This window comes from Pyxicephalus adspersus, chromosome 2 (genome assembly GCF_032062135.1).
Source record: "Pyxicephalus adspersus chromosome 2, UCB_Pads_2.0, whole genome shotgun sequence".
Classification (NCBI taxonomy): domain Eukaryota; kingdom Metazoa; phylum Chordata; class Amphibia; order Anura; family Pyxicephalidae; genus Pyxicephalus; species Pyxicephalus adspersus.
The window spans coordinates 92,137,548-92,162,983 of record NC_092859.1 but is presented as its reverse complement, the minus strand read 5'-3'; the positions used below and the strand labels follow the sequence as shown (position 1 = coordinate 92,162,983).

General features: G+C 35.4%; 1 protein-coding gene across 3 annotated transcripts in view; it reads left to right on the top strand.

The window, feature by feature from the left end:
* Nucleotides 1-25,436, top strand: part of CNTN1 (contactin 1) — an 87,904-nt gene that overhangs the window by 51,921 nt on the left and 10,547 nt on the right. For all 3 annotated transcript variants that reach the window (XM_072401477.1, XM_072401480.1, XM_072401478.1), the window contains 15 exons: nt 590-716; nt 1,264-1,436; nt 5,643-5,738; nt 7,721-7,927; nt 8,697-8,793; nt 9,169-9,350; nt 10,264-10,388; nt 11,372-11,489; nt 11,603-11,753; nt 13,876-14,003; nt 14,858-15,033; nt 21,925-22,045; nt 22,867-23,025; nt 23,544-23,693; nt 24,591-24,661. In XM_072401477.1, the coding sequence (XP_072257578.1) occupies nt 590-716; nt 1,264-1,436; nt 5,643-5,738; nt 7,721-7,927; nt 8,697-8,793; nt 9,169-9,350; nt 10,264-10,388; nt 11,372-11,489; nt 11,603-11,753; nt 13,876-14,003; nt 14,858-15,033; nt 21,925-22,045; nt 22,867-23,025; nt 23,544-23,693; nt 24,591-24,661 (2,081 nt within the window). The remainder of the gene's footprint in view (nt 1-589; nt 717-1,263; nt 1,437-5,642; nt 5,739-7,720; nt 7,928-8,696; nt 8,794-9,168; nt 9,351-10,263; nt 10,389-11,371; nt 11,490-11,602; nt 11,754-13,875; nt 14,004-14,857; nt 15,034-21,924; nt 22,046-22,866; nt 23,026-23,543; nt 23,694-24,590; nt 24,662-25,436) is intronic.

The following is a 25,436-nucleotide window of genomic DNA, read 5'->3' as shown; positions in this document are numbered from 1 at the left end:
CTGAGCCCATATGTCACTATAAAATTGTATGTTTCCCATATTTCTACTTCACTTGTCTACAGTGTGGGGATTCTGGAAAAACATTCGTGGTCTCCAGAAGACATAATTATCAAGTGACAGCATTCCCCTACATAGTGTAGAGAATGGAATATAACCAACAATAATGTATTCATACTATGGGATCTGTTGCTCCAGCGTGTCGTGTTTCATATCATAGGCAGTATCAAATGTACAAAATGTTTCAAATCATAGGGAGGATTTTAGGTAAAGAGCCTTACACTCTTTTTATAACTGTAATGTAGGCAATTAACTTCAAGGCTTTTCTAATGTGTTACTTCTCCTTTTTAAGGCAGTGATGCCTTGTTGTGTTGGATAGGGTCCAACTCCATATTCTTTCACCTCAAAGGGGACCTTAGTTTAAACAAAAACACTTTGATCTTCATTTTACTGTGTACTCAGCTGCGCAGAATTGCAGATTCTGCATTAAAGAATAACTTGGCGTATATTGTCTGTAAGTGCTTTATGTAGATTGTAATATTATTCAATGTATTGATTTTTGTGCTAATTGCTTATGTCCGTTGAATTTTAGAGGATGGAAAAAGATATGGGCCAGTTTTTGAAGAGCAGCCAATTGACACCATTCATCCGGAAGAATCTCCTGATGGGAAAGTTTCAATGAACTGTAGAGCTAGAGCAAATCCAACTCCAACATACAAGTAATTATTGTTTTCATGTACATGACAGTAATGAGTTTTTATTTTATGAAATAGAATGGTCACAACTGTGCAGAATTCAACTAAAATTTTACATTGCAGGTTAAGAAAAAGCATAAATGTAATTGTAATACAAGGGATAAAACAATATATTTTGTTATTGCTTATTATAAAGGAAACTTTTTAAATAAAATATTATCCCAGCTTCTCTGATTGATTTACTTTATGAATGATGCTTTAATTTTCATCCAGCCTATTATGTAGACTTATTGGCCAGTGAAGTGCCTGCAGTACAAAGAAAATAGGGACATTTTCTTTGATCTAGATCTAGTGCGACAACCACTGTGTGTATACTACCTAAATCTCTCCCATGGTGTTTCTGTTTCTAATCTGTACAAGACTTTTCATTGGAGGTGGCTTTCCTGGTATATATAAAAAGTGAAGATATTTTAATGGCCTTTGTTAAAAAAGATTTATCCACAAATAAATTAGTAGTAGTATAAGTTAGTAGGTACTAAATTGCCTAAGATATAAAACATTTATGTTTCAGGTGGAGACTAAATAACTGGGACATTGATCTTCTAAACCCTCGCTATAGTATGATTGGAGGTAATCTAGTAATTAACAATCCAGATAAATCAAGAGATACCGGAAAATATGTCTGCATAGTGACCAATGAATATGGAACAATCAGAAGCCACGAAGCCAGCCTCAACTTTGGATGTAAGCATATATTCTACATTTATACATTTAAAACCAATGGAGTATAAATACTAACCAAATTCACATAACAATTTTTGTATATTAATGTTTTTTTTATAAATATATATATAATATATTAATGTTAGTGTATCTCTCAAATCATTTGTCCTACTATCTATCTACCAACATGATAGTATTTATCTTCTTAATACAAATGTACAGACCTGTTGGATTACCACCATCTTGTGTAACAGGTAATAATTGTATTTTACTGACATAGTAGTGCTGTGGGATTGGCGCAGATTGCACTATAAATTGTAAATTGCAGAAACACCTTAAGATGCAAATCTGGTAAAAAGCTGTTCGGTTGGATATTTAAATGCTATTTGTCTATTAGCTAATCTTCCTATATAACAATGAAAATATATTTTTTTAGTTGCTGTACTAGAACATATTTGTTATTGCCTTTTTATAGTATACAGTATATTATTATATCCTCGTGTTCCTATATATTGAATTATCTGTGTGCTGTGGGGATGACTACATGTAGTAGTGTACATCCACATAGTATACACGGCTGTCTTTGGAGAATGCTCAAACACTTATTTTCCTATCCTATTTCAGGTTTAAGGAACATGACAAAATAAGTACCAGTTTGAAGTGATTGGCATTGCTCCCAGAAACTAGTTGCCATGACAATGCCACCTTTGAAACTTAGTAACACACACTGCCCACCATAACCAAGCACTATAAACTGTGAATAGAAAATGCCACTGTATATACAGGTTTATACGATTGTAGGTATTCTTTTCTGTTTAGTTTGCATCTTATTCTTTTCTATCTGAATCATGGGGAGGGCTTTTAAATTATTTCTGTGCTGGAATGCAAGCGCAGCTGGCAACATTTGTTCTATAAAAAATGTATTCCAGTAATCTGAGGAATTTGCAACATTTCACTGCATGTTTTTTTTTATTATGATGTAGGCATTGTGATGTACACTGTATTAAAATAGCTTAAACTTACTGGTGAAAAATTGCCCGTATATAGTATTTCAATAAGATTGTGCTAAGAAAAACAAAAGCCTGTATATTACCAGTAAATTCAAACCATTTTGCTGGATCCTAATTACACGCAATTATTGTCACCAAGAATTATTGTTTCTTTCTTGATCTTTTTGGGTTACAGATTAGGAACAATGGTGGTATAGGTAGATTGCTTTGCTCAGTGCCCAGCAACATGTAAGAGTGTGAGGAATCTTAATGTGGTGGTTCACAATAGTATAAAAATAGCGCTTGTTAGCTTATCCAACATGTCAGCTCACTAACAACCCTTAACTTTAAGGGACACTAGTAAAAATTTTACATTTGCACTGGAGATCATTATAGATGATTGCTACGAATGCTGAAACTACAGTGTCTATGGACCCTAAACCACTGTGTAGCAATATCCTGTTCTAAATACATTTTCGTCAGCAACAAAGGGACTTACTTGTGGGCCCATAGTAAGTCCTATTTTTATATACATGGAAGCAACCATTTCTTTTCATTATAATTCCAGGCTTTGAATTATAGCTTTTTATTGCTATTTATAATTGGTAGGCTTTCACACAAATCAGACTTATGACATAGCAGGTCAATGCATATTTTGGGAGATCATGGGAGTAATCCAGCATTCGTTGAATGGATCCGGTCCAGGACCGCTTTTGGTTAGATGTGAGTTTATTAATACAAAGAATCATATTGCAAAATGCAGTGCTCCAAATTTGCTGTACAGTTTGAAACCTGTTCATTGGTGCCACTGTTAGACCCTTTCCCAGCAAGGACACAAAAAAGCTTAATCATGAACCTCTGCAGTGCATGAATATCTATTTTAATGTGGCATTTTACTATTGGTCACTAAGGGCAAAGGCTCACCAGATTGGTATCTTGTATGTAAGGTAATCAACTTTTGATTCTTTTGTGCAGGGCCTAACGTTCTGGATCATTAGGCCCTGATATTGTTTTGACAAAAAAGTTCCTTTGAATTTAAACTTTATAAACTACATTCTTTACTAAACTTTGCTGAATTTATTTCCCTTTATATACTTTATATCACTTTATTTTAAATAAACACATACTGCCTTAAGCCTTTATACTAAGCTGTTTTCTTTGAGTTATTTTATTAACTTTGTATTAATTTGAATCATTGGCATACATCTTCTTGTATTCATTTAATGACTTTTTTTCATAGATTTATTAATTCAGACAATATTTTAATTTGAACCATATTAATGTTTATTCATGTACACATTCTCCACAGTGTCTGCACAAAAAAGCATAGTTAGGACCTAATAAATCATTTATAACTACTTGTATTTATGAGTTCATATTTTATCAGGGTTAGGGTTATTGTTTTTAATGAAGATATAAATAAAAAAGACTCCCACAGACTTTGTTTGAGTTCATAGTGTTCAGCAATCTTCTGCAACTTTGGGTATGCAACCAGCAAAAACTACAGACAGTTCTTTTCACCACATTGCAAGCTAACTACAGTGTAGGAAAAGGTCAGCTGTGTAGGATCACTTGACTTGGCTTTACAGTCCAACTAAACACAAAATTGAACAAGGCAGCACAGTGGTTCAGTGGTTAGCACTCTGGCCTTTGCAGCACTAGATCCCAAGTTAGAATCTCGGTCAGAACACTATCTGCATGGAGTTTGTAGGTGCTCCTTTTGTGTTCATGGGTCTCCTCCGGGTACTCCGATTTTCTCCCACATCCCCCCCAAAAAACATACAGTTAGGTTAATTGGCTTCCTCCCAAACTGACCGTAGACTATGGTAAAGACATATGAGTATGGTATGGACATTAGATTGTGAGCCACTTTGAGGGACAGCTAATGATATAACTATGGGCGTGTAAAGCACTGCGTAATTTGTCAGCGACATATAAATACTAGTTAATAAAAATAATAAAGGCAAAAGTCAAATTTATAAATCAGCGTTCATTTTTGTATATGTATCACCTCTAAAACTGATATTTACAAATTAAAAAAAAAATCTTTTTTGTTTTACTGTAGCTGTGCATCTGTTAACACAACTATGCCCTCTTGTGCCTTCTAGATTCCTATTAGTAGACTGGGGCCCTTTATTGGTTACCACCAACTTCATGTAACTACAAGATCTGTCCCTCTTCATGTGGACACCTGTAGTCTTCTTTCTACTTTGGGTGTCACGTGGTTACATCTGTTTGACCTGTCCACCAGCTCATTTCAGAGCTGAGAGGAAATATCTGTAATACAGTGTGCAACTACATTTGACCCATGAAACAGATATTCTTTCCTGTACTGTACACTGTATTCTTTTTGCAATTATAACGCTATTTTAATTTGCCCTGTACTTTACAGTACTTTATACTGAAGACTTACACAATCATATCTTAACACTGATATAGCTTACATGTGTTGGTGCCTTTTTAGTGGTTTGCCAGTGCAATATGCTGCAAGGTGAGCATTGATACATAATACATAACCTTTTCAGTTTTCTGTCCTAGCATTAAGAAGTTTTACATAGTTGATATTCATTCACATATCAGCACAGACTATAATTAATGTCTGTTCTGGAAGACATGAGAACATAAATTGCTTTCCATGTTGTTTGAATTGTTTCCTATACAAAGCATAAAAGGCCAAAACACTTAGCACACAAGATGGCTGGTGTAAAAAAAAAAAAAAACTACAAGGCCATTTTTTATCCAGCTACTGTATATGTTTAAAATTTCCCAAACTATAAATTCAGAATTTGGTTGCCACATACATCAGTCTTTTTAGATAGATGTGGAAGTAAGTGAAATTCAGATTCAGTTTTTATTTTTTTATAGCATAGAAAAAAGAATGGATAGAACATTTGCCCATTTTGCCCATTTTATTGATGACTATGTTCTTCTTGTAACTTCCACTTGTATCTTGTCCTAGTGATACTAAGTGAGGGTAAATCTTTCCCGTGGGGTCACAAATAGCTTTAAAGTCAAGACTGTTTTATCAAAAGCTCTTCTCTGCATTATAGTAAAAATGTTTTATTGCTGTCTGTGCCTCAATAATGTGAGAAGAAACCCTCCCAGTGGGAACACAGACACCTTCCAGGCACACATTTAATGTACACAAGTTCAATCCGCCACTTGTAAATTGATGTATTGCATTGTGTAAATGGAGAAAATGTCATCCTTTTTTTTTTATTTTTTTATTTGAACATAGATCTTGACCCTTTTCCTGCTGAGGAGCGCCCAGAAGTGAAAGTGAAGGAAGGCACTGGAGTATTGCTGATTTGTGACCCTCCTCCACACTTCCCAGGTGACAACCACAACAATGATCATTTCAATGTTTTTTATTCTTTTTCACCTGTCATTATGTTATGCAGACAGACGTCATAGCCAGTCCCATGGGAACTGCTTACTGGTCCTCATTTTTGATTGCTATAATGATTTTCTGTGTTGGGACACAGGCTGGCGTATAAATTTACAAATATTAGCATCTTTTAGAAAATCAACATTGTAAACTCTTGGACAAACCCTTCTCCCAGGATGGGAACATTGCTCCCTGCCACCACATATTGGAATTGTCTTGCCTGAATGGTGCGGGTATTTATTTATGGCTTTCCCTTTTTTTCTGCTGTAATTGTTAGGAGAAAAAATATAGACTAGGTATTGATTCTTCTGGTACCTAGCAAAGCCTGCTAACTGCTTAGAGACACATCATTGTAATGATGGCCCCTGAATGACAGTTTTGCAGTAAAGGATGGTGCAGTTTTTCCACAAAAGACCTAGTCTAAGCCTTTGGCATCCTGACCATTAGAGGTGGCATTTCCTCCATCACTTATGCAGCTCCTTCCCACTATCATCATGGCCATCCTCCCACAACCCCCCCCCCCCCCCCCCCCCACACCCCCCCCCACTTACCAACCAATGAAGCCACAACCTGCTCACTGAAAGTGGCGAAGAAGGAATTAGAATTTAAAATTTATTTAACATAACCTCTTCTTTAGCCACCCTAAATATTAATTTAGGAAGCACCTATTTACTAAAATTAAATTGACATGTTAAATGGTAGTATGTATGATTATATATTTACAGGTAAAATACTAATATAGTCAATATAGACTGTAGTCTTTAGGCATTTAATTTTTATTTGAATACAAATTATAATTTCCTTTACTAACACAGATTTTTAAAATGTATTCGAGGAACTTTTAGTATTGTGGGCAGATTTAGCTTTTCTAGTGATTTAGCAGAAAGGTAGAGAAAGGATCTTCTCCCTTACTTCAGAGAATTGGAAGTCTCTTCTGTTAGACTCTTTGAAGACGTCACACTATTCTTAGTGGTTTGCAGTCAGAAAGGTTGTGCAGAGCTTTAATAAGTAGAGTCACAACATAAAAGTAAGGTGAATTCTTTATATGAGGAATACGTAACTTAGATTCTCCCCTGAAGACACAGTGTGAATGCTCACCTAGTTCTGTATCTATGAACAGCTGAAATACTTGTTAAACATAATATAGCACAACGCTATTTTACATATGAATTTTTATTTTTTGCAGTACTGTCATTTAGGACAATAATATATAATAATATTAGGGCCATGTAAGTTTAAAATGAGAGTGCAAGGTCTGTTTGTCACTTTTTCATCACAGATGAGCAGGTAAGTAATCTTTTAGTAGTAGTTAATTTGGAAGAGGGTCACAACCTACTTGCCAACTTTTTTGAAACAGTGTCAAGTGTGTTGCATGTAATCCCACCAGCTTCATGCCAGGACAAACCCCTAGGTATGCGATACACCCGGTTTCCTTTTAGAGACTTTGACAAAAGTGTTTTTGGGGACCACTGTAAAGTTGCACACAGTATTAATAAGCATGTCAACTACTAAAATCATTACTGCACATTAACCATTATATTGTCAATCGTAAAGAATGAAAAAACTAAGCCCTTTTAGAGCCTGTTTTTTTACAATCACCACTTTACAATGCTCATGCCTCTCATTTTTACTCTATATTTTGACAGCTTTAAATAAATGCTAAGCTATCATTAATTATCATGTATTCCTTTAAAAGGGATGCATTCATGCATGGAATGTTTAGGAGGTCTAAAATCTGGTGTTTGATTTTGTATTGTGGGCAAATATAGCTCTTTTACTGATTTAGCAGCAAGATAGAGACATATATATGTGCATCAAGCCCACATTTCATCTTGCAGTCTGTTGTAAACAAATATACTGTATACGGATGTTATTTACCTTTATATCAAGCTGGTATTTAACTGATAATTCCTTGTTTTCCTACACAGATGACCTTAATTACAGGTGGATCCTAAATGAATTTCCAAATTTTATTAATGTGGATAAACGCAGATTTGTTACCCAGACAAATGGAAATTTGTATATTGCTAAAGTAGAACAGTCTGACAGAGGAAATTACTCCTGTTTTGTATCCAGTCCTTCAATCACAAAAAGTGTCTTCAGCAAGTACACTTCACTTTTGCCCCAGCCAGAATGTAAGTATATCTAGAACATATATAAGTATAACTGTGTACCAAATCAGTGCTTCATTTTAGTACATTTCAATGCATGTCAACGCATGGTAGTGCATTGCATTAGAATAGGGTCTTTCAACCAGTGTTCTGTGGCACCCTAGGGTTCCCCCAGGGGTTGCTGGGGGTTCCTTGAGCAATGAGCAATTAGTGACTCTCAGGTCAGATTACCTGACACCAATGATCTTTGTGGCAATATGTAAGGTGACATCCTTTCAATTAGCCACTATGCTAATATACTGTGAGCTGTGGATATATACTAGGGGTACCCTGAGACATTACGGGTATTTCAAGTGTTCTCCCAGGTAAAAATGTCAAAAAAACACTGCATTAAAAGAAAAGGGTCATGTGCATTTTTGGAACCTTAGGGTGCATTAGCAGACAATTTATCTTCAATGGGCTTCCCTTATGAAACAAACGATAATGCATGACACAGTGCAGAAAATAAAGAAAAAAGTTATCTTGTGTACTTACTTAACCCCCTTTTTAAAATTGCTGGGCATTACATTGTTTAGGGAAGATTTTTGGGAAAATCTTTACACACACACACACACACATATAGGGTTTTTAAAATAAGTCTTTTACTTAAAAGTAGATTAATTTTACTGTTAATGAGAAAAACAAAAATAGCAATGGTCCTAATATGACATTGTGTGGTTCATGTTGTTCTTGTGTGTTTTTTTTTTTTTTTTTAAATAAATGTCTATTATTATTCATTGTTTTTGAATTGTAGCTGCAAAACGCTATGCAGTGGATATTCAAGTCGGCTTCTCGGACATTTATGCTCTAAAAGAACAAAATGTGACACTGGAGTGTTTTGCTTTGGGAAAGTAAGTATATATATTACCACAGTAAATGTGCAAATGTTGAAAACAAAAAATTCTGATGTAACAGCGTAGCTGTAGGAAAATTGTAGCCCTTTTTATGGAAAGAAATATTTTGGTAGGCATTCAACTGTGTGTGCATGTATTTTCAAAGTAAAATTATTCTCCATTTCAGTAGAAACTTTTTTATTTCTCTGCAAAGCCTTTAACTATTTTGTTTTTATTTAGCTTTTAAGAATGTAGTTTATTGTGCAGTTATGTTGATGAAGTTCAAGGTAAATGTGGGTAAGTTTTCAATTAGTCTGCAGGAAATGTAATATCAGAAATTTGATACATTTGTTTTCTCCACAAATACTGAAATACCTTTTTGTTTGATTTCAGCCCTGTACCTGTAATCAGATGGCGTAAAATAAATGAAGCAATGCCTGCCACAGCTGAAGTTAGTCAATCAGGCTCTGTGCTTAAAATATTTAACATACAGCCTGAAGATGAAGGCACCTATGAATGTGAAGCTGAGAACATTAAGGGGAAAGATACAAACAGGGCATATGTTCATGTACAAGGTACAAAGAAACTAATCTTGTTTTCTGATATTTTCCATGAAGTTATTTTAAAATATACACATGAATAGCTCCAAGCCAAACTCTGTTTAATTTTGGACCCATCCCTTGGAATGGCATTGCCTGCACCAACATGTAACAATGTAGAGAGTTGTGTTGATGTCCTTAAATGTCTTCAGGTCTTTGAGATTTCTCCTAATTTTTGCATATTATTTGCCATTTTTGTAGGTGCAGGGTATCATGGATTTGCTCCTTTTATTCTTTTGCACTCTAAAGCAGGCAAATCCATGATACCCTGCACCCACAAAAATATTAAATAACAGTAACATAACAAATGATAACTAACAATAAATAAATCATTCAACCTTAAAGACCAATGACATTTTGTGAATATTTTAACCCAAGCTTCTTTTGTATAGTTTCACCTTCTCAGTGGACTATTTAAAAGAAAAAAAAAATGAGCATTAAGGATGCAGCTCAAGAAAATCAAACACCCAGGCTTATGTTAGGTCCATTAGTTTACCACTGTATGTATCACTGTATGGATCATATGTTTAAACTCACAACCGTTCAGCTGCAATGCAACAATCCCAAAACTGCAGGCATCAACGCCTGTTGGATGATCCACACATAAAGACAAGTAGATTGTAATGCACATGCGATCAGGCTATGCAGTAGAATTAGAGCCCTGCTTAAGAGCATTTACTAATTACATTTAAAAGGGATTTTCCAGGATGAGTTTAAGTTGAACTGTTGCTTCTGACCCAGATCTCTATAATAAGCATCAGTAGGAGTTTCTTTTGTGTTTTCCTATAAGCTGCACCCTACACTGTATTGAAGAATAAAGGTTATTGTGTAAGACAATCACAATATGTTTGTGAAGCATAAATTTGTATACTTTCTTTTTACTTTTCAGCTGCACCAGAGTGGGTGGAACATATAAATGATACAGAGAGGGATATAGGCAGTGATCTTCACTGGCCCTGTATAGCCAAAGGGAAACCATTACCCACTATTAGATGGTTGAAAAATGGGGAATCGGTAAGTGCTTAGATCAGATTTATTAAGAAAATTGGTGTGATAATTATTACATCATTTTATGTTTGTGTTATAAGCGACAGCTGTCCCGTTATATGAGACACTGTCCAGAATGGCAAACTTGGAACGATATTCCTAGAAATATAGATCTCCTTTCTGTACCCTTTAACTAAATATTCCTTATAATATTAATGCTTCTTCTTCTTATTATTTTATATTTAGAAATAAGAAAGCAGCATAACCCCCCACCCTCTCCATCCTTACCACCCAGTTTACCATTTTCCATATTACATGGAAAAATGTGCAGAAAAAAGATCTTCTAAGGTTTAATATAAAACTGAGAATGTATTGCAAATGGGACCAGGATTGTGATCATGTCACCATCATTGGAAATATTTGGGATCCTGATCAGAATAATGAATTGGTAGGGATTACATTTGGGTCAGTAATGTACCCAGTATTGAAGGGGTGTGGTAATTTGACAGGGGTAGGAGGGGCAGTATGACAGTCACTAGAATATTTAGAATGAAGTCATCAATTGCAACTACTATGTATTTCTCATGTCCCATGTTCCATTATATGAGCAGATATGATAGCAGGTAAGCTATAAATATCTAAAAGTTAACTATGATCTATGATAGTCATTATTACCTTCATGTTACTATAAATGAAAGTTACTTGAGTATTATTCTGATCATCTGATTAGAATTCCTGATTGGCACACTAGGAACAGGTATGGAAATAAGCTTGGTCAGAACACCAAATATACATACTTATTCCAGGTAGGGGATTTAGAAACAATATAGTCAGATGACAAACACTTAGTAAAGCCAACAAAATAAAATTTGCCAAGGTGGTACCCTCCATATCTTGCAAGTTTGCTTAGGTTTCCTAGAAAATGTCCTTTTCACTTAACCATATGCTAGTTTGTGCAACTTGCCTAAAGTCATGGTATACTAAAATTAGGCTCACCATTCTTTTTACAGTATGGTAAAGGTGAACTGAAAATCAAAGGCCTAACCATGTTCCATGCCGGAATGTACCAGTGTATAGCGGAGAACCACTATGGAGTTATCCAAGCAAATGCTGAACTGAAGATCCTTGGTTAGTGATGCTATTTGTTCTTTGACAACTATTTGCTTACTTTAATATCATAGTTTGAAAATCTAATTAAGACATTGTACTATCTTACTAATTGGCTGTTTTCTTCATTTTAGCTTTAGCACCAACATTTGAATTTAATCCTATGAGAAAGAAGATTTTAGCTGCAAAAGGTGGTCGTGTCATTATAGAATGCAAACCAAAAGCTGCTCCAAAACCTAAATTCTCATGGAGCAAAGGAACAGAACTGCTCATGAACAATAGCAGGTTTGTGCTGATAATTTCCCTCACTAAAAGCTTTTTCCTAAAATAAATTATCTATTTAACCGCCTTTTTTACAGAAAGAAGTCATGCAAGTAAAGCACATAAATCCACCATCCAGAGTGTGGTACATGTTCCATGCTTTGGGCCTCCCCCAAAATGACAAGAGTTAACAAACATGGAATACATTGCTGGGAATGTACCTATATGTTACACACTTTGCACACACTGGGTATGGATTTCCAGAGAAGCACACATCATGCTAAACAGACATTTATGGGGACAGAATAAGGAGGGAGATGGAGTGGGTAAAAGGAGAAGTAAGGAGATCTGGGAAAAACTGTGGAAGGGTAATGAGGAGAAAAAATGAAAGCGTAGAGAATGCAGGTAGAAGCTTGTGATGGAGGTGGGAAGGAAAAAATACAGAAGGGGACCTTTTTTACTTCAGGAGTTGTAAATGCCTCATTTTCTACATCGTGTACAGCTTTATGTATTTTCTGCTGGTCGCAGCAAGTCAGTTCACAGTAGCTTTTTTTCGAATGCATGATTCCACAATGCCATGTGAGCAGTTTTTATTGAATGAACTGATAAAGGATGACTTTCAACTTTCTTATCTGTGGTTAAAGCAGAACTCTATTTAGAACAAGGCATAGTAAATACATAATTTATTAATAACAATTAAAAGTTCTTCTGGAACAGTATCTTCTTCACTCAGGGCAATACAGGAAGGCACAGGAATCCTACTAACAGGCTCTGCCCCTAAAAGCAGTCCTGGTGTTTGCAATGCAGAAAAAATAAGCTGTTAGAAATGGATTTATAAATATTCCCCGTGCTGAATCTCCATAACTGGGAGTCACTGTGCAATGCTATGAAAGATTCATCTTCTGCGAGTTCTAAAAGTGGTTATTTCACATACACCAATTGTGCAATGTAATGGGACCTGTGGTGCAATAAATAGCAATAGCAGACTGGATTAGTAACACTTATAAAAAAACTTTGGTCATTAGGGATCTGGTTTAGAATAACAACAGCTATGCACAAAGAAATCTCTCCCTTAACTCTGTTACATAATTGGAGTCTTTGAACTTCTTGCGTGCTTGTTATGTTTGGTATTATAATGCTTTTTTTGTGTTAGGCGAATGAATAGATAGATTAGGGTCCACCAGAAATATTTGCCCTGGGCGCAAAAAGCAACCTAAAAATGACCTTGGTTACATATTTTATTTTCTCTGTTCATTTAACATTGACCAACTTTCTATAAAGCAAATTTAAGATGTTTTATTTGAAAATTAAATCATTTAAATAGGAAAACGTCTCTAGATTGGATAATCTTATTTGAATACTGGTTTGTTTAGCTACTGCAAGCAATGAATGCCTTCATTGTTTCCCAGCCTCCAATATATGTCTTCGTCATCTTGATGGTAATTTTTACAATGTGTAAAAAATATATCAGACTGCCTTTTATTTGATGCAGTTAAAAATGTAGTCATTGCAAGGTCACAAAGCAGGGAACTGCTGCACCACCTCATAGATGCTGGTGAATCATCTCTGCAATGCCTGTATTATTGTAACATAATAAACCTCTTTCCCTCTTGGTTTCCTCAATGTCAATGACCCCCTCTGCTTAATTCTGTCTTGTGTCTATCATGTTCCATTATATATGCTATGTACATTTGCTGCCATCTGGTGTTCACATGTGAGAACAGAAAATGTATGCATTTTAACTTTTAAAGGGATTTTGTATGTTTGTGATAAAAGCCATTCTCTACCTTATGAGTTTATACATTTATCTTAAATATGAGTTCCTGCCAAGGGAGTTAGCGCAGAATTGGAGAATAGCAGTTTGAGCTTTCTTAGGTCTTTAGCTATATAATGGTTCTCTAAGCCAGACTTAACCCACTAGTATAAAGCTATTACTGTATTTAGCTTTAGAAAGTGGAAAGGCAAACCTAGTTCCTAATATTTCTTCTGCTGTTCTCTCCCATCTATTTTCTTGCAATCGACAGTAATTGACATGTCCTTTTATAACTGTTCTATAGCCATTTGTTTAGTTTTAACTCATAATGTCCTAATGATACCACTGTAATGGAGTAAATAAAAGCATATCTTGTTTCTGCATTGTTTTTAGGATATCAATCTGGTACGATGGTAGCCTGGAAATCATTAATGTAACAGCTCTTGATGAGGGAAGCTACACATGCTTTGCTGAGAATGACCGAGGAAAAGCTAATAGCACCGGAGTTCTTTCTGTTACAGGTAATACATTTTAATATTTATATTATTACTATGTATTACTATTATCTATCACTACTTTTGTTTCTACCTTTGTCTACCGCTGCTACATCCTATTTATTTAGCAATAAAATATTCTGTGTACCAAACATATCTGCAGACAGGCTTTGTACCGATACAAAATACAGCACACTGAACTAATATAAAATATAAGAGTGTAATCTAGTAATCATGTTTATGAATACAAGTAGACTTGCTTTCTTATCAGTGCTGGATGTAGGAATTCTTGACATGTTATAAGGGATTAGCAAATAAAGTGCACCTAAAACCAAGAGAGAAAAAAATGGCTAAAAGATCTAACACTAAGGAATGTACTGCTGAGTCCTAACATATTTATTAAAAGATTCTTTACTGCCCCCCAGTATAATAAGAGTACAAATAAAAACACATTTTAGGAGTTTTTAATTTGTGCATTATTGGCAGACAGTCTATTTCGGTGATATACACATTGCTGTGTACCTTCCATTGATGTAACAAATCTGTTATTTATTATGGATTTTAATTGTAACTTTCTTTTTTACTCTGTGGGGTATATTTATTAAAGCTGCAGTCATCTAATAATAATCAAGCAAAAAAACTTTTTTTTTTTTTAACATTTTATTGCATGTGATTGGATTTTTAGTGACCTTTGCAAAGTGAATTTTCACCACATCCTCTCAGCTAAATATATTATCCTTTGAAGTATAAAAATTCAATTTTCTAAGTCAACGGCCTAAAAAAATTAGGAGTAAATTTAGTAAATCAACTCGATTATCTATCAATATTGCATTGTATAAGTATACTTTTTGGTGATCCTGCATGTGTTTATCTGCTTCTAGCTGCCACGAGGATCACTCTTGCACCATCCAATGCTGATGTGACTGTTGGTGAAAATGCATCCATGCAGTGCCATGCATCTCATGATCCAGCTTTGGATCTGACTTTTATCTGGTCTCTAAATGGCTTTGTGATTGAATTTGATGATGACACCAACCACTACGAAAGACATGTAAGGGTAAGCTGGCCGATTATATTATCTAGTTGGTTTTGGGTAAGTAGGCTCACCACTAAAATGTGGTTTAAGAGCCCTATTTAGATCAGCAATATAATTGAATTTAAAAAACAAAATCATTATTTTATCCTAACTATGCACAATGCACAATGATAATACCTAATATTTTGGAGTATAAGCAGTGAAATCTACCTTTGTGTGTAAGTATTGTATAGACTTGGGGTTGACAGTGGTCAGTACAACACATGTAACAAAATGTTTGTCTATGGATAACAATGGTGAATACAGGAACATTCAGTAACAGCTTTTGTCAGTTTATAGCTGTGCATTGACTAGCAGATTAGGTACTATATGGTATTGCACTTTATTTCTTCTTAGGCTTTTTTATCAAAGCAAACAAATATTTAAAATACAATATTTCACAAATTAGGTTTCCCTCTAAAGCAAACCTTTAGCTTTGGTATATGAGTGTCCAAATCACCAATACTAGTGAACTTTTATTGCAATTCTGCCTAGGGTTTATCCATCGCTGACTGTCCGCCATGATTTGAAGACCAGCTACAGCAACTAATGTTACCCTAGTAATATCTCTGTTTAGGTATTCTACTATACTAATATATAAAATGCAGTACAGCATTAAAGCCTAAAATAATATTTTATTAGCTTTTATTTATAAAACACCAGAATATTACACATAATTGTGCAATAAATAGAGGCTACAGGTACCAAACTTTCATAAGTACGAACCATGACACAGGAGGACCTTTTCAATGAAGCTTGCAATCTAGTTATTCTTTGTCCATTTTCTGCTCAGTGACTGGTTTTATGCAGAAGGGTTTGTCTTTAAAGATTTTTGCTTTCTTTAAAGTAAGTATTTTTATTAAGGCTTAGTAAATGATTCTCTTTAGCGACTTGTTTTATTCCTGTAATTTGTTCTTCAAGTTACATTGAGGTTTTTGACATCATGGACTAAATTTGTGGTCAGAAACTGCTGATGCGCTCCCTGGATGTGTGCTCTGTAAGCCTTCTCTGTTCCACTAAGCTCACACAGCCTCAAGGAAAGGATACCATATTGACACCACAAACTACATGTTGGGAAGGCTGCACACTTTCATGAGGAAACTATGCTCATTTTCCCCTATACTTCAGGCCAGCAATACTCCCTGGTGTGCAATACTGCTAAATGCTGGTTAGCCACTGGAGACATTTACAAGGTGGAACCATATTGTGGTAGAAAAAAAACTAAAACCTATCATATTGAAGTTATTTAGGGAAACCACAGAGGGGCTGCTTTTAACAGCAGCATTTCCAAAAATACATGCCTCTGTCATGGTTTGCATCACAGTGGTTATATGGTATGACCTTAATATATCATAGTCTATATAAATCAAATGTGATCATGATTCTTCTGCACTCCTCCTTTCCTTGTCCACAGTGCTGTCCATTATCAACTACACCAAGGGTGGCCCAAGAAAAGTTCCTGCAAAGTGTGAATTAGGAAGACCAAATACTGCAACTTCTGCTTGCCATGAAAGTTTTGCCATACCAAAGTGTAGATTATATTATTCTGTAGTGCACAGGGCAGAAGGGAATCAACTTTTTCAAAATTGTGGATGCGGATATTAGTTAAAGCAAAGCCTTTATTTATTAAGCAGATAATGGGATCAGCATAATTTCTAGGTGGTTTAGTAGAAGCAAAGACCTATGTGGAGCCAGCTTGCATTGTACACATATTAAACATGCAGGCAATATAAAAAGATGGCTGAAGTACATACCAAGATATACATTATTGATCCAGGCCATATTTGCAAACATTGTAATATCCAACAGTTCTGTCTTTGTAGCAGTAAATATAAAAAGTTTAAAGCATTAACACATTAATACCGGCTACAGACGGGCACAAAAAGATGTTACTGATATTTATGACTTCACAAGGAGGTGATGACAAAGTAAGAACATTGTTTAAAGATCTGTAAGGGATCAGCAACAGATCAGCTAGAGATGGGGATCCTATGTATTGCTTGATATTTTAGAAAGACTAGTGATCTAAAATTAAGGATCATTTAGGAATACAGGGTATATAGGAATTTTCTAAATTTTCACCAGGTCCAGGAGCCAGATTTTACAGTAACCAATTAAAAGGAAGTCTGTAGTGAGAAATATGCAGGCTTTTATGAAACTCCATTAAAACATGCCACTTTCTTGGCTTATTTTCTTATTCTCTGTCATTAAAATTTTGATTTACTGAGCTAGAATCATACTCCAATGGATACATACATATTCAAAGATGTAGATATGTGACCAATTCTTTACACTAATATCACAATCCAATTTCATGTAAGGTTTAACAATTTGTATGAAGTATGTCAACACTTTTAAGGGATTTTATTGGATTAGAATAATATGATTAAATTGGTCTCAAATTTCTTTTATACATAATGAGGTTAAAAATGAATTAAGCAGTCTTTTCCAGCCTAATAAATATTGGCTACCATTCTGTCTCCACCTACCATTGCTATCACTCGTCCACTATTGCTTCCCTACTTGCCCTCACTATCATAACTCCAATTACCCTTGCCTTGCCACTTTCCCTTACTATCACACCATCAATCACCATCACTTCTCTACTTTCCTATACCATAACACCATCAATTACCACTTACCCTCACCATCACAAGTGTGTTCTCATACCAAAAGCGAATAAACTGTCCATGTATCAGCTTAAAAAGTGACCATAAATACTCAAGACAACAGAGATCAGTACGATAGCCAATGAAATCTGGTATCTGTTTCCCCACCTCTGTTTATACTCCCTTTTCTGTCTCTACAGTAATGTAAATTCAGTACACCATGTATTTTTATTTTAATTTATCTAAAACCCATGCACGAATGAGATTTTATCAAGTTTGATCTGTAGTTCATGTGGAGAATATGAATTGAAAAACTGTAACAAGCATATTATATTATACTATTATACCTTTCTTGAAGAAACATCAAAACAAGCTTATGAAATATTCTGAAAGATGCATATATCTATGCAAATCTGGTTATGTTCCAATATGCTCCCAGGAGGAAGAACTGCTTCCAGTGTAGAACTGTCAAGATTGCGTTTCATTTAGAAAAAAAATGGACAGATGAAAGTCGATAGGGTTTTCATGGACTGTCCATAAAATTATGGACAGTTGGCAACCCAGCAGTGGACCCAGCAGAATCCTTATCCTCTCCCTTCTCCAACATTTAGCACTACATAGGACAAACATCAGGTACACAGAAAACACATAAAAAAAAGAAATGTCATTGAAAAATGTAAGGCTAACTTTTGTCTATACAACCCTAACAATTGGTAAATGAGCTAACCTGTTCACATTCTCTAACTTGCTGATTATCTAATATATATTATATGCTATGTTGCATTTTTGTATCCGGTCTTTAAAAATCCCATGCACAAAGGGATCTTTTGAGCAGGAGCTAGCCCCCTGTTATTGTAGGGATATTGCAGCTTTCAGCTTATCAAAGGTACATTCGAAAGCCGATTGTGTTCTAATAGTTTCTCATTCATTCAGGGTTGTTTCATATCGGTCCAATTTTTGGATTTTTTTCTAATTACACTTGTGTTCTTCATAAACAAACCTCACCTTATTAAGAGGGTAACTTAAGGTTTATATTAATTAGAATTTTCAAACTGCATTCTTTTACAGAATCTACATGAATAATGTAACCAAAACTCGTTTGGACTTGAGTAATGTAGTTTTTTTTTATTATCCAGTAAAAGTATTTTTAATTACATCATTATTCATACCTTCTATTGTTTCTGATTTATTAGTACAGTTACTCCTATTGTTAGCTAATACATTTTTAATCTTGGACTATATTCACCTCTCTGCAGTTGTCATGGAACGGAATCAAAGTGGGTGCATTTTAGACATGTATTTTTAATATTGTGCATTCCTCCTTAGAGAGTGAAAGCCCCACTAAAGATGTAACAAACAGGAAAAACTTTTTGTTACATGGTGCATTAAAATTAGCCTGCAGCTGTAGAATTAGATATTCTCCACAATTCCTCCTTACAGAAAACTCTATACTTTTCTTTTATGATATTTTATCTTAGCCAAGGTCTAATTTTATCTTGGCCAATGTCTACATCCTATTAGGTATCTTTAGCTGCAGTTGCGAAAAAAATTGGGGAAATACTTGTTTACACAGATATTCTGGTAGGGCAAAATTTGGTAATATAGCTGTTCCCTACACCCTACTCTTACATAATGTAAGCTGAAACCTTTGAGTACAGATCATTTGGCCTTTCCTATAATGTGTAATAGTTCATGTGTTTTTTAAAATGTGTATAATTAATTTTAATTTTTTTGTATGTTTTAACTGCGTCATGGCTGATAAATAAAAGCATATTTTAACAGTGTATATTAGCTAAAACTGCATAGGCTTTTGATTCATCTTCTGAGATGTTGTTTTCACCAATTTCATAGGCGCTGTCAGCATATTCTGATGTACTAGTTTCCGGGAGTAAAAACAACCAAGGGCGCATCCACTTTACAGTTATAATTGTCATGGTTTGTGCACTGGATGTGGAATTTGTAATGACTTAACACATTGCTTAGCTTAGGGTAATCAAAGAGCTTGGGGCCTAGCAGTTTTTGTAGTCTAGTATCTGTTCATGTTTAAATGCTGGCGTTAATTAACATGTCTTAATTATTTGAGGTGACGCTAATTACCGTGACTTTGGAAATCACAGCTTTAATTTGTAAACCGCTGTTTGTGAACATATTGAACAATAATTCAGAAGTGGCTGGAGATAGATTTTCTGAAAAGTCTGCAGATAATAGCAACCTGTACTGATGAAATAGACAAATTATTTCTCTTTAAATTGGAACTGTAGCCAGTTAATAAGGGAACTATTCCCTCTGCACTAATTTTATACTGAATGGCTCATTATTTTGTTTGACTACACTAAGGGCTGCTCTCTGCCAGGGAATACAGGGGCAGATACAGCCATATGAGGGAGACTTGGAGATAGTAGTCTGGGTAATCACAAGTGCTGGGGGTGAAAAGCAGTTTGAAAGGCTGCCTTGGGGACCATATGGGGAATAGCTATATTGATATGTACTGTATGGGAAGGCACAGACCTACCTTGGGGTCGAGTGATCCCACATGGCTCCTGGCGGCTGGAACCTAGCACCACAGCGCTGACTCCTAGGGAACCACTGTCTGCAAAATCTACTTGTAGCGTCTCCCCCGAGGCAGCAGATCACTGGCATGAAGAAGCAGTAACCTCACCACAACCATTGCCGGTCTGAACAAAGCCTTCATTAGGAATTTAAAATATTATCCATATCCCTAGGAGCTAAGGGAACCAAATCATGGTGTATTGAACTGAATCTGAGACAAATAATATTTAAATAACTGAAAAAGGATTCCCTTTATTATTGAACTGAAATCAAAGCAGCTAGATTGACTTAACAGATGACATTAAATCAACATATGATCTGTACCTCAGTTCAAGCTGAACTTACAAGTTTCTTAAGGAATCTTACTAGCCTATGTAGATATAAGTTGCTATTTTTATGAATACATTTCATAAATTCTTTATGGTTTCCTATTAACTGGTAAATTCCTAGATATCCATATCTAAAGTAAACCGAAGCTATTGTCCTCTTTTAAAGTTTTATTGATAATTTATGGTATAATTATTATTACACAGTATTTATATAGCGCCATCATATTACGCAGCGCTGTACAAAGTCGATAGTCATGTCACTAACTGTCCCTCAAAGGAGCTCACAATCTAATGTCCCTACCATAGGCATATGTCATTAATACAGTCTAAGGTCAATTTTGAGGGGAAGCCAATTAGTCTTACTGCATGTTTTTGGGATGTGGGAGGAAACCCACGCAGACACAGGGAGAACCTGCAAACAGCATGCAGATACTGTCCTGGTCTAGATTGGAACCTGCAAAGGCAGAAGTGGTACCTCTGAGCCACCGTACTGTACTAATATCGTGGTATTAGTAATGATGAGGACTGAGACAGCCCAATACACCTTTTTATTATGTAGGAACTTTCAGGTGTCAGGAAACCCCTACCAATATTTAGGATATGCCCAATTCATGGTACATTTGCTTTGTGGTCAATGGAATACATTGTTGGCCATTGGGATGAGTGCGACCCTTACAGGTACCCAAATAGATTTATGGTGTCAATAGTAACTGACACAAATTGCTCATTGCTCCAGAAAGCCTTAGCAACTTCTGGAGCAACCCTGGTTGAGAAACCTTGGTCTACAGAAAAGGCAGTAAATGGATAATGGACAAATGTAGTGGGTGATGCACTGGGGCATAGCTGTTCAGTAGTAAACTTCATAAATGTTAGCCCTTCACACGTGAAAAATAGAACAAATATGTGTAAGAATATATTGTGATGGTATAGTAAATTCTTCAATGATCCTGGTAAACAATGGGCCAAGAGGAAGGTCCCTCTCTTCCTCGTTTTATGGTTTGTACTTGTCTATTATGCAGGTTTATCATCTGTGATCCCCCTTTTATTGCACAGTACCACATAATTGTATCCATGCAGTTTATAATTGTATCCATACATATCAAGGATAATTGTATCCATACATGTCAATGCCGATTATAAAAAAACATGTTCCTTCAACACCATTAAAGAAATTGTGTACATTTATAGATGCAAGTCACATCATGTCTAGTTTTATATATTATTTTTATACATGCCGAGACATTCTGTGGTTGTTTGCCATGCTCAAAATAGATATGGAATATTACTGCCTGAGAATACTAAATTTAGTAATCTGATACTGAAACAGACAAAGTTTTCAATATTATTATTGCAAATATCTACAGACATTTTTTTTTATTGTACAGAGCGATGTTGGTAGTGAGCTGTTCATCAAAAATGCACAACTCAAGCATGCTGGTAGATATACTTGTATCTCACAGACCATTGTGGACAACTCTTCTGCATCAGCTGACCTGGTAGTCAGAGGTATGATAAGCATGTAAATGTAAAAGGTCAATTATTTATTTTGTAAATTATTCATGCACTCTGAAATATTCCGCATTCCTAAATCTTTTATATTATGTGTACATTGTAAACTTGTCCTATGTTCTGGGTAGTAAGTAGAAGGGCTAACTCTGCTAGCTAGATCAGGTTTGTATTGTTTTTCCCTGGGGGAATTCATTCAAGACAGAAAGAGCTAAGAAATACAAAGTTTTACAGTTGTGTGAACATAAGGAAACAGAAAAAAAATCTAAAAATTGTAAATCTCTGGATAACTCTATAACGTTATCTGAAATATGTGTAAATGTTTAATAAGGAAATACTCAGTTTAAGTTTAGTTCAGTTTAAGGCTGAACCAGACACAAGAATTTTAATTTACATATATTCAACTATACCCACAATAGATATAAATCCACTTTGTGTGCACAAAATGACTTTGCAAACACAATTGTTATCTTCTAAAAGTAGTAGGGGCATCAGCACTGCATGTGCAGAGAGCTATGCAAGGGACCTAGACCAGACCAGTCACCACGAGCCTGAGCAGCAGTGACAGGTCTTTCATTCAAGAAGCTCCTGCCTAGGCAGTTTCCCATTGGAATTCTACACTGATCCTAAAGAAATTTACAAATCATACCAAGATGCATGCAAGATATATTAAATATTTTTCTAATTATTATTATCATTAAACACATATGTTGAATAATGGAATTCATTTTTATTCTGTACACCTCTAATGGCTTTCACATTGCTTTATAAGGTCTGCACTACTTACGGTTGTACTAACATAATATGTATTTCTTTGCTAGGTCCTCCTGGTCCTCCTGGTGGTGTTAGGACAGAGGAAATAAAAGACACAACTGTAAAACTTACATGGAGTAGTGGAACAGACAATCACCAGCCAATTTCTAAATATACCATTCAAGCTAGGAATTCATTGTCAGAAGATTGGAAGGATGTAAAGACAGGTTTGTTTTTGCTTCATCTAAAAGCGTAATGCTGAAGGATTTCCATTTACTATACCATAGCCTACCTCTTGAAATTTTCCCTTGGATTGCACGTATGAACATAGGGGAACAGGAATTAAAATTGGAATATTATAGAATAAAGCATTGGAGGGAGGAATGCAACAGGGCATCATAATGGAGAATTAAAGGATCACTAAAACAGAGGCATAATGGAGAAGCAAACAAACACAAAGTGGGGGAGTGCATACTATGAACAGAACAAAACAGGATGTATCTGAGCTCAAGATAGATAGGACACTGACAAAAGTACGTCCAGGAATACTTTTACACTGTAAACATTAGCATAAGATGATATTTCAAGATAACATAATGACATTTTAAAGTCTGACGTGATTTTGTAAAAATTTGTAAGATGTTTTATGTGCTCTGTATCACAGATACATATTGTAAAAACTAACATTTAATACTCTTCACATTTATGTTGTTATTCATGTAGTAATGTTCCTTTCTCCATTTAGAGATTCCTAATATTGAAGGAAACATGGAGTCGGCGAAGGTAATAGAGTTAATCCCATGGATGGATTATGAATTTCGTGTAATAGCAACCAATACATTAGGAAATGGTGAACCTAGTTTGCCATCATCAAAAATTAAAACAGAAGGAGCTGGTAAGTCTAGTATATAAACTGTTTTTGCATTAAAGCTTGCTTAATTTAAATGAGAAAATAAAAGTGATCTCATTGGTTCAATAGACTTTTGGGCTATATTTACAACTGATAGTGACTGGACACTTGTACTTTGTTGTAGCAACCAGATCCACAATATTTGCATTTTCCTATAAAACAAAATACATTCTAAGTCTATATAATTCATTAATAATATTAGTAATAAAAGGATTATGATTTGACTGTATATTGCAGATCATTTGCACTGTTGTTGGTAATTAGCACAGATTTTAACATAGAATGCTAATCAGTAAAAATCATTTTATATTTCAATACGAATAGAGCTAAATCAAAGTCACTATTTTTGTACAAAGTGGAAATTTCCCATAACCAGTATATGTTTAAAGCACGCCTGTCACAATATGAAAACTTTACAGGCAAGTCATACATGTGAAAGAAGTCAGGGCATCACAGTTGCCTATCCTGTTGCCCATGCCACCGAACACCGAAGTCTCAAGGTAAACCAACACTTTCGGGAGGGTTGATACACTGGGTCCTTCCACAACTCCTACTGGTTTTTCTGCATCCTGTAATGGATTGAGGTAAAAAGGGGAAACCTAGGAGCTGCAGGGGTCCCAAGGTATTGGCATATCTGTTTCTAAAATTTTACGGATTTAGATTGGTGTTGGGCAGTGCAGGCCACAGAAAAGAGAAGTATGCCCTGTATTCTTTTTTATGGCTTACTTTTAAAACATTTAAACATTTAAAACAAGAGACAAGGTATATTGAACTATGAATATCTGCATCTGTTATACAATGATTTATTAAACTGTTTTTAATGATAACATGTTAAAGTCTTTTGCATACCGACATCCTGACAATGTGTAAATTGCATTACAGCTCCAAAATATGCTCCTTCTGATGTTGGAGGTGGTGGTGGAACCAATCGAGAACTTACAGTGACATGGACAGTGAGTATACATGAATTATTCTAACATTGAGAAGCATGCTAGTTGTGTGAGTAGTAGTAGGTTGATAGAAATTCTTTAGGTTTATTTTACAACACCAAATGGTCTGGCCATGTCTGCCCCCTACTGTATGTGTGCAAACTGCCCTCTACCTCTTGTTTTATTACTGGGCTTATATCTTAGGGCAGGTATGTCTAAAGTCAGGCCCGCAGGTCAATTGCGGCCTGTGTTGAGGTTTTCACCGACCCGCAGCCTCTGTCATCAAATCAATATTATGCAGCCCGTGTGTGTGTTCACAGGGAATCCCTGCACAGACCACGCCCACTCTGATTCATAGAAAGTGCTCTGCAAAGAGTCTGGCGTGTTGTGTGTGCAGTGCACGTTCTTAGAATCAGCCAGTTTTGGATACAGAAGAGAAATGCTGGAGCCTTACTTATGCATTTATTTATCCTAATTGAGGATATTCCCTTGGAGTGACAGAACATCTCTCCAAGTGGGATACTCACTGCAGCAAAAACAATTCAAAAATAGATTAGAAAAAGGGTAAAGCCTAGCTATATTCCGGATCCAGAACAAGCAAACATGCTGCAGAAATGGCTCCTAAACCCTATGTATCTGCATTGGTGAGTCAGACACACACACACTGTCTGCCTTTAAAGGCAGTATATATATATATTATATATATATATATATATTTATATATACACACACACATGATTTTGTTGCCGAGTAACAAGCAGTTGAAAAATTCAACAATACCAGTAACATTGAATTTTTT